The sequence below is a fragment of the Cebus imitator genome, unplaced genomic scaffold (assembly GCF_001604975.1).
Source record: "Cebus imitator isolate Cc_AM_T3 unplaced genomic scaffold, Cebus_imitator-1.0 Scaffold41, whole genome shotgun sequence".
NCBI lineage: Eukaryota > Metazoa > Chordata > Mammalia > Primates > Cebidae > Cebus > Cebus imitator.
The window spans coordinates 7,808,524-7,826,214 of record NW_016107356.1 but is presented as its reverse complement, the minus strand read 5'-3'; the positions used below and the strand labels follow the sequence as shown (position 1 = coordinate 7,826,214).

The 17,691-nt window shown below is 45.1% G+C and overlaps 1 protein-coding gene across 1 annotated transcript in view; it reads left to right on the top strand.

The window, feature by feature from the left end:
• The window catches only part of KCNJ6 (potassium inwardly rectifying channel subfamily J member 6), a 298,664-nt gene that overhangs the window by 78,998 nt on the left and 201,975 nt on the right, over window positions 1-17,691 (top strand). The window contains exon 2 of the mRNA XM_017526247.2: window positions 3,721-3,772. Coding sequence (XP_017381736.2) covers window positions 3,748-3,772 — 25 coding nt within the window. The 5' untranslated portion in view covers window positions 3,721-3,747. The remainder of the gene's footprint in view (window positions 1-3,720; window positions 3,773-17,691) is intronic.

Here is a 17,691-nt window from a genome sequence, read left to right as displayed (position 1 = left end):
AATTTGGAGAGGACATGAATGAAGTGGAATTTGGAGTGTCTAAGCAAAGGGAATAGTGCTTGCCAAGGCCAGGAGCTAGAAAATGGTTGTGGATTGCATGGAGCTGGACCTGAGGTATGAATGGAGAAGAAAGAACCATCAGTCCAGGGGCCTCGGCTGAAAACAAGGACTGCATGCTCACTTGCTAGAGGAGCACTGGTGGATTTCAAGCAGGAAAAAGCCACGTCAGGTTTGTGTTTTAGATCGGGACTATTTCATAATAAAACTTCAGGGTTGCAGGTGAGGCTCGAAGCAGGTGGAGGCAATGTTAATAGTCTAAGTAGAGTGCAGGGAGGGAAGACCAACTTTAAAATATGCAAAATATGAGGGGCCGAGGAAGAAAGAAGAGGTGGTGAGCAGGGGTTCCGTGGAGAGGTCAGGGCAAAATGTGCCAATCTGGGCACTGCCAGCCATTCATGGAAATTAGGGACATTGTTGTGGATGGGAATACTCAACATAGAAATGGCAGATCTAGGAAACTTCAACACAGCACAGGGACTGTTGTGTAAGGGATCTTGGCTAAATGGGCTTATGTTTGATGGGCCTTGAGATTCCTGGGAGAGCAGAGGTTGTGGATAAGGGGAAGAGATTGGCTCCATCTAAATCATTTCCTGGCATGTCACACCCTTCCCTGGGCTTCCGTTTCATCAACTGCATCACTATGGCATTGGACTCGACAATCTCTAAAAGAATCGCTTCCAATTTTAATATGCTATAATTCTAAATTTCTTCCCAGTAATGTAAATCCAACAACCAGGAAATTTGCTGTGAAGGAAACTCTTGGCTTTAGAATAAGGAGAATTTGCTTGGGATCAAGAATGAAATGTAAATGCTTTATTGGATATACATGTCGTGTAACTGCAAACATCAACTTTCTGATAATGAGGAAGGACAGAAGGAGTTTAGAGACATCCAATAGAATAACTAAACTACTAACACCAAAACATATGCCATGATTTCCACCATAAGTTATGATATAGATGAGTCAGTCTGGGAGAGCTGTATTTAGGATTTTAGGAGCCTCTCCCCACTTAATGACAGAGGATTCCATTTAACTACAGGGAAAAGGAAATGGCTGGTCCAGGCGGTATTTGACATCTCCAGGACCAAGATATCCAGCACATCTGAACAAAAATAGCTGCAAGGTGGGTACACCGGCAGGACTGGGACCCAGAATGTAGCAGAGTCCTTAGGTCACAAGAGATAAAGTGGTGACACACATACACACAAGAAAACACACACTAAACAGGCCTTGTTAAGAATATAATGCCTGGAATCTGGACACCTGTGGTTTGGTGTTGGGAATGGGGGGGGGTCTCACTGCTGGTGCCATCAGAGGAGGGTCAAGCTGAAGAGGTCTGTGATCTAGAGTAAGGACTGATGGAGCATGGAGCTAGAAAGTGGGGAACTCAAGTCACAGACTAGGACATAAGGAGAGCCAGGACACAAGGAGAGCCAGTCCAGCTGGAGGGATCGGCACAGCAGATCTGGGCTACTAGGGGAAGCTGAGAGTCAGTGACGGGACACACAGAGACAGAACAAGCTCTGGGACCAGCCTCGCTGAGTCTCTGACGCGTAACAGCTTTTATGCCTGAATTGTCACAACCCGCTGGGGTCGACTGGTGAGCAGCCGCCGTGCACACTTGCATGAACCAGCATTGTGTGAGAGGCTCCTCTCTGCCTGTCTTATTCAGCTCTGTGACGTGACACGTAGCGTCTCTACTGGCCCGTACCATGCTGCTTCTCTGCATGTTGACGTAACCCAAGTGGTAGGCTAAATATCACGGGCCAAATGCCACCGCAAGGAGGTTGGTAGATTACAGCTCTTTAGCTCCTTCTGTTCTCAAGGGCAATTATTAGTTTAAGTAAGAGGTGGCGTCCTGATTTCGTTGTCATGAATACAGGACCGTGGAAATCAAGAACACTTGCCAGGTGCGAAGGTATTTGTTGTCATTCAATCAAAGCATACCTTTCCAGTATGAGAATAGTGTCACAAGGAGGATGAATGATGATCTTGCTAACCATACTACAACACCCAAGCCGTGACACATCAAGTGTTGGCCAAACCATTAGACTGCGCTCAGCATTGTACCAGGGACAGGGAGAGAAGTAAATACCACCCTGGCCTTCTGAGCACTAAAATGTTCATGGCAGAGGGGCTGAAACACAGCAACATGAAACCATGAGCAAACCTCGTAACGATGACATGGGAAGGAACACCATGGTCATCCATACACAAAAGGTCAGAAAAAGAAAGACAACAGTGTAAAATAACAAGATAATGTGTTCTGCCTGTTGATTTCACAAAGATTAGGGAGCAAAAATGCTAGTGCCACTGGCAAGTTGGCAAGAATGTAAGGAACCGAACACTTTTATATACTGTCAAGTACAACCTCTGTGGGGGACAACTGTGCACTCTGTGTCAGAATTTTTAATGCTTAGACTTTTTGACAAAGCCATACCTCACCTCAGGATTTATCCTCATAAAATAACTTGCACAGGCCAAGCACACAACTATATAGGTTCCAAGACACTCATCCCAGTGTTTTATGAAGTAGTGAAAAATTCTAAGTAAATTAAATGGGATGTGGTAAAGGAAATGATGATATAACCCATGATGAATACTATGCAGTCATTTTTAAAAGATGATGTATTCTACCGTTATTGATGTAGAAGAATGTGTGATATGATGTTAAGTGAAAAAGTTGCTTCAATACAAAGGTGTATAGTAAAGATACTTATCTCTATGAAAATAGGATCCTATTCCCATATCTGTAAATATGCACAGGTAAAGAAATAGGTCTAGGAAGCAGTCACCAAAATGTAACCATGATTTCCTCGGGATGGCGTTAGATTTATCATTTTTAATTTTTTCTGCAGTTTTTATATAATGAACATATTTTAGTTTCACAGAAAAACAAGTCTGCAAAAAAAGTATAATAATGGTGGGCAGTGTTTCAGTTACTACATATGTTAGCAACACAAAGAAATTAAGCCCAAAGAACTGTGAAGAAATTGAAGAGAACTTTTCAGTAGAGATGACCAGTATTCTTAATAGCTCCAAAATTATTTTTTAATAAGGACAGATTCAATTTCTGTATGTATTATTCTGGCTCCCAAACTCAGTGGATTATAACCTATATCCCAGTTAAAACAAAATGTTTTCAGCCCAAAATCAATAAGGTTATAAACCCATCAAAACTTACAACTTTTAAAAGGCTCCAGGAACCCAAAAAGTAAGACAAAGAAAGATGTATAAAATCTATTTAGTTTTTTAGAAAGAGGAAACCAAATGAATACAAAAATATCAGCTCCAAAAATACCAAGAAAGCTTCAATGGAGGAAAACAGAGGAAAAAGATTTGGCACATGGATGTCAAAAATCCAGTGTCAAAGAGGTTTTGAAAACTGGTCGTGCGTCACCAATTACATATATCCAAGATAAGTGTGACAGATGCTCATTTTCAAGAGCAATGGGAAGCTTTTTAATGCCCTAAAAATCTGTTTTCCGTGACTGACTGATAATATAACTGTAGTGTGGGTTTTTTATTCTTTTGATTATTGGAAACCAAATACTGACCTAGGAAAAAGAAGGAAGAGCGATCTAGTTATAAATGACAATTAAATCAATTCGTATCTAAGACATGTTTTATAGATAATTGTCTTTTCTTCTCACCTACAGGAAAAGCGCAAAGAAGAAATTGCAGCAATGGCCAAGCTGACAGAATCCATGAGTGAGTAGCTTCAAATTTATTATTTATTTTTGTTTTTGAATGGGAAAATGCAAAATCGCACAAAAAAGACATCCGTGCGATGAGCTAATTTGTCCTTCTCTTTCGCTCTTACGGATCTGTTTCACACATACTGCATCGTGTTGATGTTACTTTATGCGTTATTCGGAATTCATCTTGCTTGAGGTCAAGTTCTGTGCTGAAGCTGTTACCCACAGTATGGAACTAAAGAATAAAAATAGATTTATTTGTAACATTGCATTGGGGCTTGGGACCCATAATAATTTCAACCTTTTAGGAGGTTTAGTCAAAGTCAGCTGAAGTTTTTTCTGGGCATCTATTCCATGGGCTGGATGATCTCTAAAGAGAAGAAAGAATGATAAATCATTGTTAAACCTTTCCGGTGTAGTTTAGAAATTTCAGACAGAACTATTAAAAAATAGAGTGCTTGCAATGTAAATAGTACCTTGTAATGATTTAGATTTTGATCATAGCATTACAGTGCTCTTAAACTAAATAAACAGGATACACAAGCATTTTTAAGAGGAAAGGGGGCCAGGCACAGTGGCTCATGCCTGTAATCCCAGCACTTTGGGAGGCTGAAGCAGGTGGATCACTTCAGGTCAGGAGTTCGAGATCAGCTTGGCTAGCATGGTAAAACCCTGTCTCTATTAAAAATACAAAAATTTTGCTGGGCTTAGTGGCTCACGCCTTTAATCCCAACTATTTGGAAGGGTGAGGCAGGAGAATCACTCAAACCCAGGAGGTAGAGGTTGCAGTGAGCCGAGATGACATCACTGCACTCTAGCCTAGACCACTGATCGAGACCCAGTCTCAAAAAATCAAACAAACAAACAAACAAAAAAGGGACGTGGAATTCAGAGCTTCCTGCAAATGAGAAGTTAAATTGTCTATGTCGAAGTCTAAATATTAAAGACTATATGAATATGAAACAAACCATGAAGGCATATTTTTTCCTTTGAAAAACAGAAATTTCTCCTGGTGATAGATTTCATATGTAAAGATACAAGGGAGGCTTACCAACACTTCTCCATGAACACCTTATTAAATCTGGTCTGCAAAAATTAACTATTAATGTCACCCATGTTTAACTATGCACCTTCCTCCTCAAATCATGAGACTATAATCTGTAGCATAGTAAGTGAACCTTTATTCCAAAATATTCACCCATACCAAGAAAATACAGCATTAAAAAGTTGTTTACATTGATTTCCTTTCATTCCTGACCCCAAACCTCTGTGTCATTTTATAAAAGTCTTAAACACATGCTAATTTCACTTTGATAACTCAAAAGGACTGAGTAAATTTTAAAAAACCCTCAGCACTGACACCCCTCTCTCTGCTCTTATTTCTATATCATCTCCTGCCCTGCTCTCAGCTCTGTCCTTTTTTTCCACCTGTAGTCTTGCAAACTGAAAACGTTAAAAGAATTTACAGCTTGGTTCGAGGAACCCCAAACTGGTTATATTAGTCCATTCTTGCACTGCTATAAAGAAATAACTGAGACTGGGTAATTGATCAAGAAAAGCGGTTTCATTTAGCTCCACAGTTCCACAGGCTGTACAAGAAGCATGATCCCGGCATCTAAGCAGCTTCTGGGGAGGCCCCAGGACACTTATAACCATGGCGGAGGGCAACTAGGGAACAGGCGTGTCACATGGCTAGAACAAAGGAAGAGAGAGGGCAGGTGCCACACACTTTTAAACAACCAGATCTCTCTAGCATTTACTCACTATCACTAGAGCAGCACTGAGGGGGAATCCACCCTGACAATCGAATCGTCTCCCACCAGGCCCCACCTCCAACATTGGGGATTACAATTCAACATGAGATTTGCATGGGGACACACAGCCAAACCACGTCACTGGTTCTCTGTAAGTGAAAGCATCCTAAAATGATGAGATGTGTTCTTCTCACACCTGGAATGAGTGTGGCCAGTGCCATCGCAAAATGGACCAGCCTGTATTGTCCAAATATGGAGTAGAACGTGGACCTTATCAATGAATTCACAATCCACAGCACATGAGCAGATTTCATTCTAATCTCTAAGTCCAAATTCACCGACACAAATGACCACAGGTTCTCTGAAGGACAGGAGGATCAGTGGCTTAGAACCTAAACATCATTGTCCGTGAACTGAGTCTCAAGTGTCTGGGTGGATTAAATCAGACGCTGTTGCTCATGAGTTATGATGCTAACAGCTTTCTTAAGGCTTCTTTTAGAAATTGATAATCTAGTTCAGTGAATATTATTTTTTAACTCACCTAGCTGAATTGTAAGGGTACTGGACTGATTAATATTTCTGATAAAGGTATTTTAATTTTTCTTTCTATATTGGTTCCAGATACATTTAAATAAGAGCTCTTCACCTGACTACCAATAGATTTATTGGTTTTAAGTTTCAGGTTTGCCTGGACAATATTTCTAATGATTTTGGTGTGTGAATCAGCTGTTTTAAGAGAATTATATCAATATTGAATTCTAAAACTTTGGGTAGATGACGGGGAATAGCCAATTCTTCCAGTGTGCTCTGTTGTTATGAAAAAGATCACATAGATGTTTTCAATGCATAAGGAAATTTAAAAGTCGAGAACAGACCTTAGAATCATGTCCAATGTACCAGTTTATTGGTCCTTACAAAGATCCAGAACATTATAAAAGATATAAGATGTGGGGCAATTTCTTTAGATGCTACAAAATGCTAATCATGTGGTCAACATACCAGACATTTCATTTAAATTAAACTCATGACTAATTAAATATACCACACACTTATTTTACATAGAAATCTACAATGAAATACATAATTAGGTAAGGAGATTCTATCAGTAGGCTGAGCAAAGAATTAACATGTAATTACCACACAATAAAATTGATGGGAATATAAACCACGGCCACACTCTGGAAAAAGAAAAAACACAGACAGAGCCATTAATACCCAAAACACAATGCTCCGAATGGGTTTCCAGAGCCAATAAACACTTTGCTTGTTAAACTGCCAAGCAAAAACCATCTGGTTACTAGAACATCTCTATGTTTAACTAGAACTGGATAGAGATTCTTCTCCCATCACCCTAGGTGTCCACATGCTAGCAAATGGCTGGCCACATCAATGGCTAAGCAAATACCATAATGGGAAAGGAATGTCTTCTTCTAGAGCAGTAAGGAAGTGCATTTCTTTCCGCTACGTGCCATACATCAACCTTCTCCAAAAAGTCAACTTCCATCATTTTTTAAGGGCAAGCAAGAGAGAGATTTTAAATGTTCGATCAACATTAATAAATGTTAAATGTTTGATTAAAAGCAGCTTTATTTTTTGAGGACTTTGCTGTGAACAAAATGAAAGTAACTTTAATAAATAAAAAATAATGCTTTAAAATATTTTAGGTCACATTATTGAAATGAGGACAGGCATGATAAGGATCAGGAAAAAAATGGAGAAAGGAAAAAAAGTAAATGTGGAAGAAAAGATAGAGAAACAACAAAAACACCAAAGAAATATAGAGAAAAGATAGGAATGGTATATGAGGGAAGCTCAAGAGAAGGGGGCATTAAGGGGGACAGACAGAATTACAAGGAGCAAAAACAAGACAGGTAGGCAAAGAGGGAGAGGAGGAGGGAGGAAAAGCTTTTTTTTTTTTTTTTTAAAGATGGAATCTCGTTCTGTTGCCCAGGCTGGAGTGCAGCGGCACAATCTCAGCTTGCTGCAACCTCCGCCTCCCAAGTTCAAGCGACTCTCCTGCCTCCGCCTCCCAGGTAGCTGGGATACAGGTGTGCGTGTGCACCACCACACCTGGCTGATTTTGATATTTTTAGTAGAGACAGGGTTTCACCATGTCAGCCAGGCTGGTCTCAATTTCCTGACCTCGTAATCCATCCACCTCGGCCCCTCAAAGTGCTGGGATTACATAAGCCACCGTGCCCAGCCAGGAGAGCTTTTAACAGAGAGAGGTTCCATGGGATCTAAAAATTAGCAAACTACATGTGCCAGTTCACAGCCCGTGAACTTTCAAGTTTCCAAAGGCTGGCAAATTTCTAACACCACTCTTTGAAATGTTAATCTCTGTTTGCATCTTCACAACAAACATTTTCATATTTAGACTACCAGAAGCCCTGTTCCAAATGGGGCAACCAGAAGCTAATGCTGGAGGGTAAGGGTTAGGGTTAGAATTAGGGTTAGGGTTAGGGTTAGGGTTAGGGTTAGGGTTAGGGTTAGGGTTAGGGTGACTCTCAGCTTGCCCACTGGTAAGCAGCACTTTACCACTCCACCCACTGACTGAAATGAAACTGAAAGCCTGACTCTAGCGGAGGCTCCCAATGTTGTCTATAAACAGGCATACAGTGACCCAAACCATGCCATCATCAGAGGTGACACAGCTTAGTAGACCCTGTCCTGACCTCTCAGATGGTGACAAATTAGAGATGTCCAGAGGCAGGCAAATAGCCCAGGAACGCTGAATCACAGTCTCCATGGAATACTTTGCAGGCTGTTTGTACATAAATTTCCAAAGGTTATTTTCTTCATGGTCATTGCCTGCTGACACATCACTGCCCTCCAACCTTAGAGGTCCTGGGAATGTATCAAATACAGCACAGGAGTCTTGCCACATGGTTTCATTAATAATTGGAATTGTAATCAGATATCTAGTCTTGGGTGCGGTGTTGGAATTGCAAGTGTTGGACAGGCAGGGGACTTGGCCCTGATGTCTTCTCTCAGCTGCAGGATCCCTTCCCTAGAACCCACCCCCACTCCCGCCCCAAGGGTTCTGCTGCAAGCCAGAGCCACACTTCTGTCCCGTTCTCCACATCAATTGCGTGTCTGCGGTGCATTGCTGCATCAGTAGGTGGGGGCCACCTGAGCTACCTGTGGCTCTCCTGCGTCTTGGCAGAAGGAGCTGGCTTCCTCTCTCTTGCTTTCCGTCTCCATTCTGCCAGCCTCTCTGGGGCATGCCCACTCCTCGCTTTTCCTTTGCAGCCAGAGCATCCCTAGCTGTTGTCCTCATGAGCCACTCTACTCCGGCCATCCCTTTCCTGCATGGTCCTCCTTGAAATCACCACCATAACACATCCACATTGAGAAGAGAAGAGGTACTCAGCATCATTTCCAAACAAATAACAGAGCAGCAGCTTTATTCTGAGTAGCTCCCGGGGCTGAATCTTTATCCAGCCAGAAAGAGGCAAATATACCATGCTTTATTTTTCTGCAAAGAGCCAAGGACCTGCTCTGTGAGGGGTTCAGAGGTCTTGGCTGTCTGCTTTGATAATAGAGGGAATTCCTCCTAGGACTAAAGAAATAGCTCAAATTGAGTACAGATTTGAAATGTTCTTGTGTCAGATGAAATGAAGACAGAGAACAAATTACAATCACCACACACTAAATTAGCTCGGTTAAAACAGAGTGGTTTCTAATCACTTATTCCCTTTTTACGGGGTGGTTATTATAACTCTGGCATTGTGCTAATGCATAGAAAGACAAAAAGACAGGGCTCCTGCCTGCACCAGGTGCCACATTTGGGGGCAAAGGAGGCAGGAGAGTAACAGCTATGGCACGTGGCATGTGCTCTTGCGGAGGCAGCCTGTAAGTCACTGCAGCGTGCAGGTGCAGGCTGCGAGGCTTTCCATTTACAAACCCTCATGTGCTCCGGCATCAAAAAGTCACCCAAAGGGTGATCAGGGTTCCACCAGGCAGTCAGTGGGACTGTAAGTACCAGAATGCCATGGGGGAGGATGGAGGTGGGGGAAGAGCATAGCACTGATAGCAGATGGCAGATAGGAGGGGTCAGATCATAAAAGGGCCTGTGTGTCTCTTGGGTTTTTCCTATGGGTAATGGGACAGTGCCTAAGGTTTCAAAGAAGATCGGCATTTTGGAAGGAATCCACTAAGGCATCATGGCGTGGATTGCAGGTTGGGCACACTTGGACGAAAGAATCCAGGAGCTGGCACACCACATGAGCTGGGAGGTTCTGGGGGCCTAGACAAGAGTGGATCTGAAATGAATTAAAGAGGTGGGGACCAGTGGGATGTGGTGGAGGACAAGGAAGGACGTTGAGCTTAGGGGAGAGGCTTGGCAAAGCTTTCGAGAGACCCCATGCCTGGAAATGTACGTGGTAGAAGGAGTCATTTGACGACATGATACAATTGGTTCAAATGCAAATATATTGAGTTTAGGGTTTTACAGTGGTAGGCACAGGCTTCAGTTGTTTGGAGTTATTTTTGGTCCACAGTCAGTGTGCCCTTTGGGAAAGAATCTCCTCCTGTCTAGGATACAAATGGGGCAGGTGTGTGTATATCAGCAGCATGAGGCCAAGTCATGTTGCAATAACAAAAACATCCCTGTAGCTTAACATACATGCACACACACATTTATTCCTCCCTCATGCCACTGTCCACACTGGTCAGCCATGAACTGTGCATGCTAGGGTCACCCTGGGACCCCCACAGTCTCAGAGGCTCCATCTCCGCCTGCATTTTCACATCCATGGCCATGGTGGAGAAAAGCGCATGGCATATTGACACTGCATCTTAAAATTCCATCCAGAAGTGACACATGACACATGTCACTTTCACTCTGATTGCATCAGCCAAAGCAAGTCAATAACCTTGCCTAACTTCCAAGATGGAGGGGCCACAATTCCACTCTGTGCTTGGAAGGAGGATGTATGCTCACCAGAGGACAGAGGGGCTAAACTGCGTTGCTGGAAATGCCAAGAAGTCAGCCAGGCAAGGTGGCTGATGCCTGTAATCCCAGCACTTAGGGAGGCCGAAGCAGGTGGGTCACCTGAGGTCAAGAGTTTGAGACCAGCCTGGCCAACATGGTGAAACCCTTCCTCCACTAAAAATACAAAAATAAGCTGGATGTGTTGGCGGCATATGCCTATAATCCCAGCTACCCAGGAGGTTGAGGTAGGAAAATTGCTTGAACCTGGGAGGCAGAGGCTGCAGTGAGCCAAGATCACGCCATTGCACTCCAGCCTGGGCAACAAGAGTGAAACTCCCTCTCCAAATTTTAAAAAAATTCCAAGAAGCCAGATTGGGGGACAGAGAGATAATGGCTGGGGACCACCACTACCTCTAGGTCAGGGGGACAGAAAGGGGTGACAGAATTGGAAGTGTAGCCTACCTGTCTGACGGAAGTTCGAGCCATGCAGGAGATGTGGTCACTGCCAGAGGCTCCTCTACAGGCCAAGAAGAAGGAGAGAAATAACTTGGTTCTCCCTTTCCACTGACCTGCAGTGGGGCCCTGACTGGCTAAGCCCATCTGGGTATCAGCTGACAGAGCCCCCATGACTGCCCACTGCCCCCTCCCAGATACAGAGCTGAGCACGTTAAGGGTGAGGCAGGGACCTGAGGGCAGACAGGCCAGGGTGGGCCTGGGGAAAACCTGAATAGACCATCAGAGAGCAGATGACTGCCCCATGGCTCCAGAGCCACCTTCCTACAAAGACAAGCCTGGATCCCAGCAACCAAAACAAAGAGCCCAGGAAAGCAGGTGTCAGAACTATAGATGGGAGCCCATTCATCTGGAGGTCCCGGGGTCCCTGATAATGGGAGAATCCTGTAGATTCTGTAGCTCCTGTAGATTCTGTAGCTCCTGTAGCTGGGCTGGGAGTTAAGGGCCTAGGAGGACATTGTGTCATCTCACATGGAGCAGAGCTGTTCATCGTATATGGCCTCTACAGTGCTGAATGACACTTTATCTCCCAGGGACAAAGCTACTCCAGGCCCACCAGATGGTGCTTTTTAAAACACACTTTCTCCCTAACAGTGAAATTTAGGACCTTTAAATACTAAGATCCCTATCTCAGGCTCACACTTACACGGGTAGTTATAGCATCATCTCAAAAGTAACTTGACATAAACTCATTACTCTTGACAGCTCAGTTCCTGCCATCACATACTTTCAAACATGGCTGTGATGCAGTTCATTTCTGATTATTGTCTAATGAGCTCTGCACTGGCAGTCACCCAGGAAAACATTGCTATGCCCCTTCCAGAGGCAATGTTTCCTTTATAAAGGAGGTTTGGGTTTTCTTGAAGCCTTCTTAAGCTGTCCCCCTCAGCTGTCTATCATTGTGCCTTCTACTGTCCCTGCATGATGGGATTTACTTCTCTCTCCTGCCTTTCCTGTCTCCAAAACCTCCCCTCTCGTTTGCCTTCCTCTTCCTTGATGGGCAGGTATCGCTATGGCTGCCCAGTCTCTCTCCCCAAGACCGCCTTCTGACTATTCCTCACTTACCCACCTTGTGCATTCCCCAGCCTCCTTTGCCTTGGGACCGTGGACCCCTCCTGCAGGTGAGCTGAGCTAGGTGAGCTACAGGACTGGAGGCAGGTGCAGGTTTTGAGTTGCTGGCACAGGTACTAACAGAAGCAGCCATTCCCTTACCAAGCGCTTCTGCCATGTGCTTCTGGGAACAGGTCCTGAAGGCCGACCTAGAGGTGGGTTCTCATGCTCTTCCATTGCTAAATGCTGGCCTCTTCCAGGCTGGTCTCAAACTCTTTGTTGTTGTTCATTCCTGGGTTACCTGCAGTACCAGGGGAGATAGGGGCTGGCTGGGAGCCACAGCAGAAGTTTCGTTTATGCTGCTTTGTCATATTAGTGCAGTCCCTGCACAATGTATCATCTCAGTCCCACCATTAGACAGAAAGCGTCCTTTGATTGAAAGCAAAAGCAAGCCAGAAGACTCCTCTCTCTGTGCTCCTCTGAAAAGCTGGTATTTTTTCACTGTGAGACACATGTTTGTCCTTACTGGAAAACACCTTTTAAATTCAAGGATAATTGCTTCCTGGTTGAGATTACAGGCATGTTCAGTTGGAATCAAAGGCCCTACCTACCTCTGAGGCTGACAGGGCTGAAAGGGACTATGAAGCCTGAGCCATGTCTCCATGCAGCGGGGGCTTCCCGTTCTGCCTGCTCACCCTCCTCCCTTCCACATCCCTCAGGGTGGGACTTCCTTGATCCTGTGGTTTTATTTGCTGCTTCCTGTGCTCCCTGCCCAGGACCTTCCCCTTAGCAGCCATTTCCAAGTAAGAATGCAATTCCCTCCCTTGCCATCTCCAGAACAAGCATGTGGCTTAAAGCATTTAACTGGTACAAACATGCAGGGTATGCAAAACAGCAAAATAAGTGTGCAGATTTTAGAATCATCACACGTGACATTCCTGTAAGTTGTTGCTGGTCTTTGTGCAGATGGAAATGGGGCTAGAACTGTTCTCTCAAATTCATCTCCTTTCCTTCTGCTGTCTTGAAGATCACGTTGACCCTCACCTTCTGATGAATGTCCCTGACTTGGTTGGTAAGAAACTCACCTCTCTGATGCCCACACCTGCTTTCTTGCCCTGGGAAGAAATGAACTGGGCTTTCTCAACTTGGCCACCATGGAGATTAGGCAGCTGTGTAATTCTTGATGGGAATTGTAGGGTGGATCAACTTGACCTCAGCCCACTAGAAGCCAGTGGCACCCTCCCTCTAGGTATGACAACACGGTGACTTCACACATGGCTAAATTTTCCCTGGGGGGCAAAGTCAAGCCCAGGCGCGAGGCTGAAAATCAATGCTCTAGATGAAACTAGGAAGAAAGAGGAAGGCCAGGCAGACCCAGGCATTTATTCTTCTGTAGTAATGGTGGGATTTGCTATCCACCCTGCGGGCAGGTATCGCTATGGCTGCGCAGTCTCTCTCCCCAAGACTGCCTTCTGACAATTCTCCACTTCCCTTCCTTGCTCATTCCGCAGCCTCCTTTGCCTTGGGACCGTGGGCCCCTTCTGCAGGGGAGCTGAGCTAGGTGAGGTACGGGACTGGCAGCAGGTGCAGGTTTTGAGTTGCCAGCACAGGTACTAACAGAAGCGGCTGCTTACCAAGCGCCAGGCCTGCGGTCTTCAGGCTGCAGCCTCCCACCTTCCACTTGCCTAACACTGGGATGATCAACCTGAACCACGCCTGGAAGCTACCAGGAGTCTGTCTGGTCAGCCACCTGACTATGGCGACAACTCAGACATGAGAATTTCTATTTTATTGATGATCTGACTGAGGCTCAGAAAGATGCACTGATTTTTCCATTGTGATGGTGTTCCAGGGGAGAGTTGGAAATACCATTGCCTTGGGGACTGACAGACACAGCAGAGCAGGAAAGCAGGCGGGTGGAGGAGGTGGGGACCCTGGTTCTGAGCAGAGCTGGCCATTTTCTCCTAAAACATGGAATGAGAGTACCATTCTTTTCACAACAGCAGGTTTTAGGGCCCGCCCAATGACTTCCTCAATAGTAATTGTTCTCACTCATTTCGCCTTTCTAAGTTATTGGTAATGGAAAGCCTGGCTCTGGGGCAGCCCCAGACCATCTTCACTTGGTTCCATGTGCCCCCACCTCCATGGAGCGCTTCACTCCAGTGTCTTCCTCTCTCGCATGGGATCACAGGGACTTTGGCCTCCCTCATTTGCCGCTCCTCTTACAGAAAGTAATCACGGGCAAAGCAGCTGTTCACACCATGAGTCACTGCACCACCAGCCCAGCCTGGTAACTGAGACACAGAGGCCTGAGCCTGGAGGCCACCACCATCACTAGGGCCACAAGCTCCACACACCTCTGTCTCTGTCTCCATCCCGGCCCCCAGCCCCCGTCCCCACACACCCAGCAGCGGGCTGTGCTCCCAGCCCCTTCCAAGCCAATGGGTGCCAAGGTGACACCCAGGAGTCCCAGCCAAACCCAAGTGCAGAACCACTTCGCCAAAGCTGGAGCCCCGCAGCTCCCAAAGGGAACACGAAATGCACCCAGCCCCTACTTGCCTTTGCTCCAGCCCAAAGTGGAAAAGTAAACAAACACATTTTTAAACTCTCTTGCCTCACACTTCCTCCGCTTGCCTTCCCCGCCTCCCACCAACTGCCACCCCATCTCACTGTGTCTCACTGTCCCTCCCGCCCTCCTCCCACGAGCTGCCACCTGGCTCCGAGAGCCCGCTCCTCCCTCCCACCACATCCCACCCCCTGCTCAGGCTCCATCTTCCACCTCCCACCACTCCCACTTCTGCCCCTCCTCCCATCAACCTCTGGTAACAACAGGTTCTATCCAGGCAAGGTAAAGGGCAACAGGAGAGAAAGTCTCCCCTAGGATGGCACAGGCCCCAGGTCAGGCTGCATGGCTGGACTTTGGGGTGCCAGGCTTTCTCTGCACCCTCAGAGAGCAAAGAGAGGGGACTTGCAAACAAATGACGGTTTGGAAGAGATGCCCAGATGTGTAGCCAAGAGAAAGGCTGAAGGGTGCAGGGTAGATGGCCAACTCAGCAGGGAAGCGTGGCCAGTCCACAGCAGAAGAAAAGGCAGTGTGTTTAGGAAGAACGGAGCCTCAGCTCTGGAGACTGAGTGAGCAGATGGTCAGAAGGAGCAGCAGAACATTGAATTTTAAAGGCTTGAACTCTGCAGAGCACAGCTACGAGGGTGGGAAGGAGAGCCTGCCATGCAGAGCCGTGGGCCCCTCCCAGACCAGGACTGATGCAAACACCTGCTTGGAGGAATTCACTTTTCACCTCATGCAGCCCTCTTTGCTTCATGTTACTTTGTCACTAAAGGGGAACTGATCTCTCCAGGGACTTTTCATCAAGCAACCATCACCGCCAGCTCCCAGGCTTGCCCTTTTCCCTGGTGACAGGTGTGTGAGCTAGGACAGCCCACAGGTTCTCTGAATTCAGCTGGGGAAGGGAAGTAGGCCGGGGAAGCACCCTGGCTTCCAGTGCTGGGGGGAGTTAAACTCAGGTGAAGGTGGGTGGCACCAGCTGGGAGAAAGCCACCTCCTAGATGGCTTCCCAGAGAGGAAAAAGCCAAGGCGGATGTTCAGTAGTAAAAACATCGGCACCTCCACCCCGGTGTGCTTTCCTGATTCCATGTAACCTTTATCACAAGACATGACATTTCAGGCTCAAAGGAATCGGGGGTGGGAGATATCTACATGTTTAAATATTGACTCAGAATTTCTCTGCAGCCCAGAATTGCATTCATAAAGGTTTCTCCACAATTAGTAAAACATCCCTGCCATCCGCAGAGGGTGTACTCCTTATCAGGTGAGGTACCTCAGTGTGGCCTTAAGAGACAGATGGAGCTGATCTAACTGAGGCCCATCAATCTCCTAGCTGTGAGGCTGCAGGTAACTCACTTAAACACTCTGCTCCGAGTTTCTGCCACTGATCATACCAACTCCCCACCTGGGTTTTGATAATATACGCAAAGCTAATGGGTGTCTGTACATGTGTGCTAATATGTGTGTGTGTGTGTATGTGTGTGTGTGTATGTATAACTGCATTTGAATATGTACCTGTGTATATAAACTCATAGGTACATTGAAAGCTGAGAAAGACAATATATTTATATAAATTGAAAGCTAATACACAATGCATATAAAACATGTAGCATAGCAACTGTTCCATTTGAGGCACTCAAAACAAAAACAGAGGTGAAAATGACAAATTACCATTATTCTCCAGACCTGATTTTACTTACTGTTCTCAATCTCATTTTAAGAATATTCATATTGTTGAGCTTTGTCACCTTGTACTCTATTCAAACCTCTTAAAGACTCAGGGGGTTCAAAGAAAACCCCAAGGGTTATGGTGTCACGCTATGATTTTATAAGTCTTCATTAGGTACTAAAAAATTCTTGCTGACCGATTTCTGCTACTTATGAGATTTGCATATGTGGTGGTTGTTACCTGCAGTATGTTTATTCTGACAAGTAACACTGCATCTAACACTTGAAATCTCTTTGTGGCCAGAGTTAACCTGTGGGTTTTATTGCTAAATACCAGTGATCTTTTCTGCTCAATATGCAAATGCCTCCCTCCTGGTACTATATACTCCCCTTGGACAGATGGGGATATTGGGGGTGATTGCTTCCTGGACTCACACGGTCCAGCTCATAGAATTCAGGAGATAAAGCACACTTTTGACTTCCTGAAGTCAAACCCAAACTAAATATCATTCCCTGCTTAGTTGCTAGGGATATTTTTCTCAGTAGAGATTTATTTAATGCAGATTATAGGTCTCATCCTTAGAAGTGTCCAGTTAAACCCAGAGGCCGCCATGCCCTGACTCTTCAATAATCCCCTTCCCAAAATTATTTTCTCCTGAGAGTCGCTGGGTCCCCACATCCCAGGGACAGCCTTTGCAGCCCCTTTTTCCACCACGCGTTCTGAACAAGAACACTCTCAGTAAGGCATGGAGAGGATGAAACAAGCCGGGATTTAAGAAAAAAAATCCAGGCTACTCTCTGCCTGTGTGTGGTCCCCACCCTCTTTCCTTGGCTTTAAGAAAATGGAAGGGTTCAGACCCATCTCTAACCTCTCCCACGCCTCGAGGTTCCTCGTTATTTTCTTTTGTCAGATTTGGAAATGTTACTGTATGGCCATCAAGGAAGAAAGAAATACTTTCTTTGAGTACATCGAGAGTTGTATTCATCAAAATTATTTTACATGATTTTCCTTGCATTCTCTTTTTTAAAAATCTGATTTTTTTAATAAATCAGAAATAACCAAATAGTCACTAGGTATTTATCAGTTGGCACCATGGGGGAGGAGGAAGGAGGTAAGTTACAAAACAGGAGCCATACCCCTAAGTCTGACATAAAAAGTTAAACACTACTTTGAACAAGACTTAATTATCGTAAGGAAATAGATGATAAGATTCCAAGTGAGAGAGACACACCTGCAGATTCCACTTTTTTACTTTTTTAAGCCAAGACACAGTATCAAGTGAAGTTCAGCCCACAATGCCTCACTTCCTGGAGGAACCCCAACATTATCCTATAATTTTAGCTCCCAGTTTTAGCTCCAGTTTCCATATTGCAAAAACAACATGATCATTAAAGGAATAACCTTGAAGGTGCTTGTAAAACAAAAAAATTAACTATTTCCACATTTC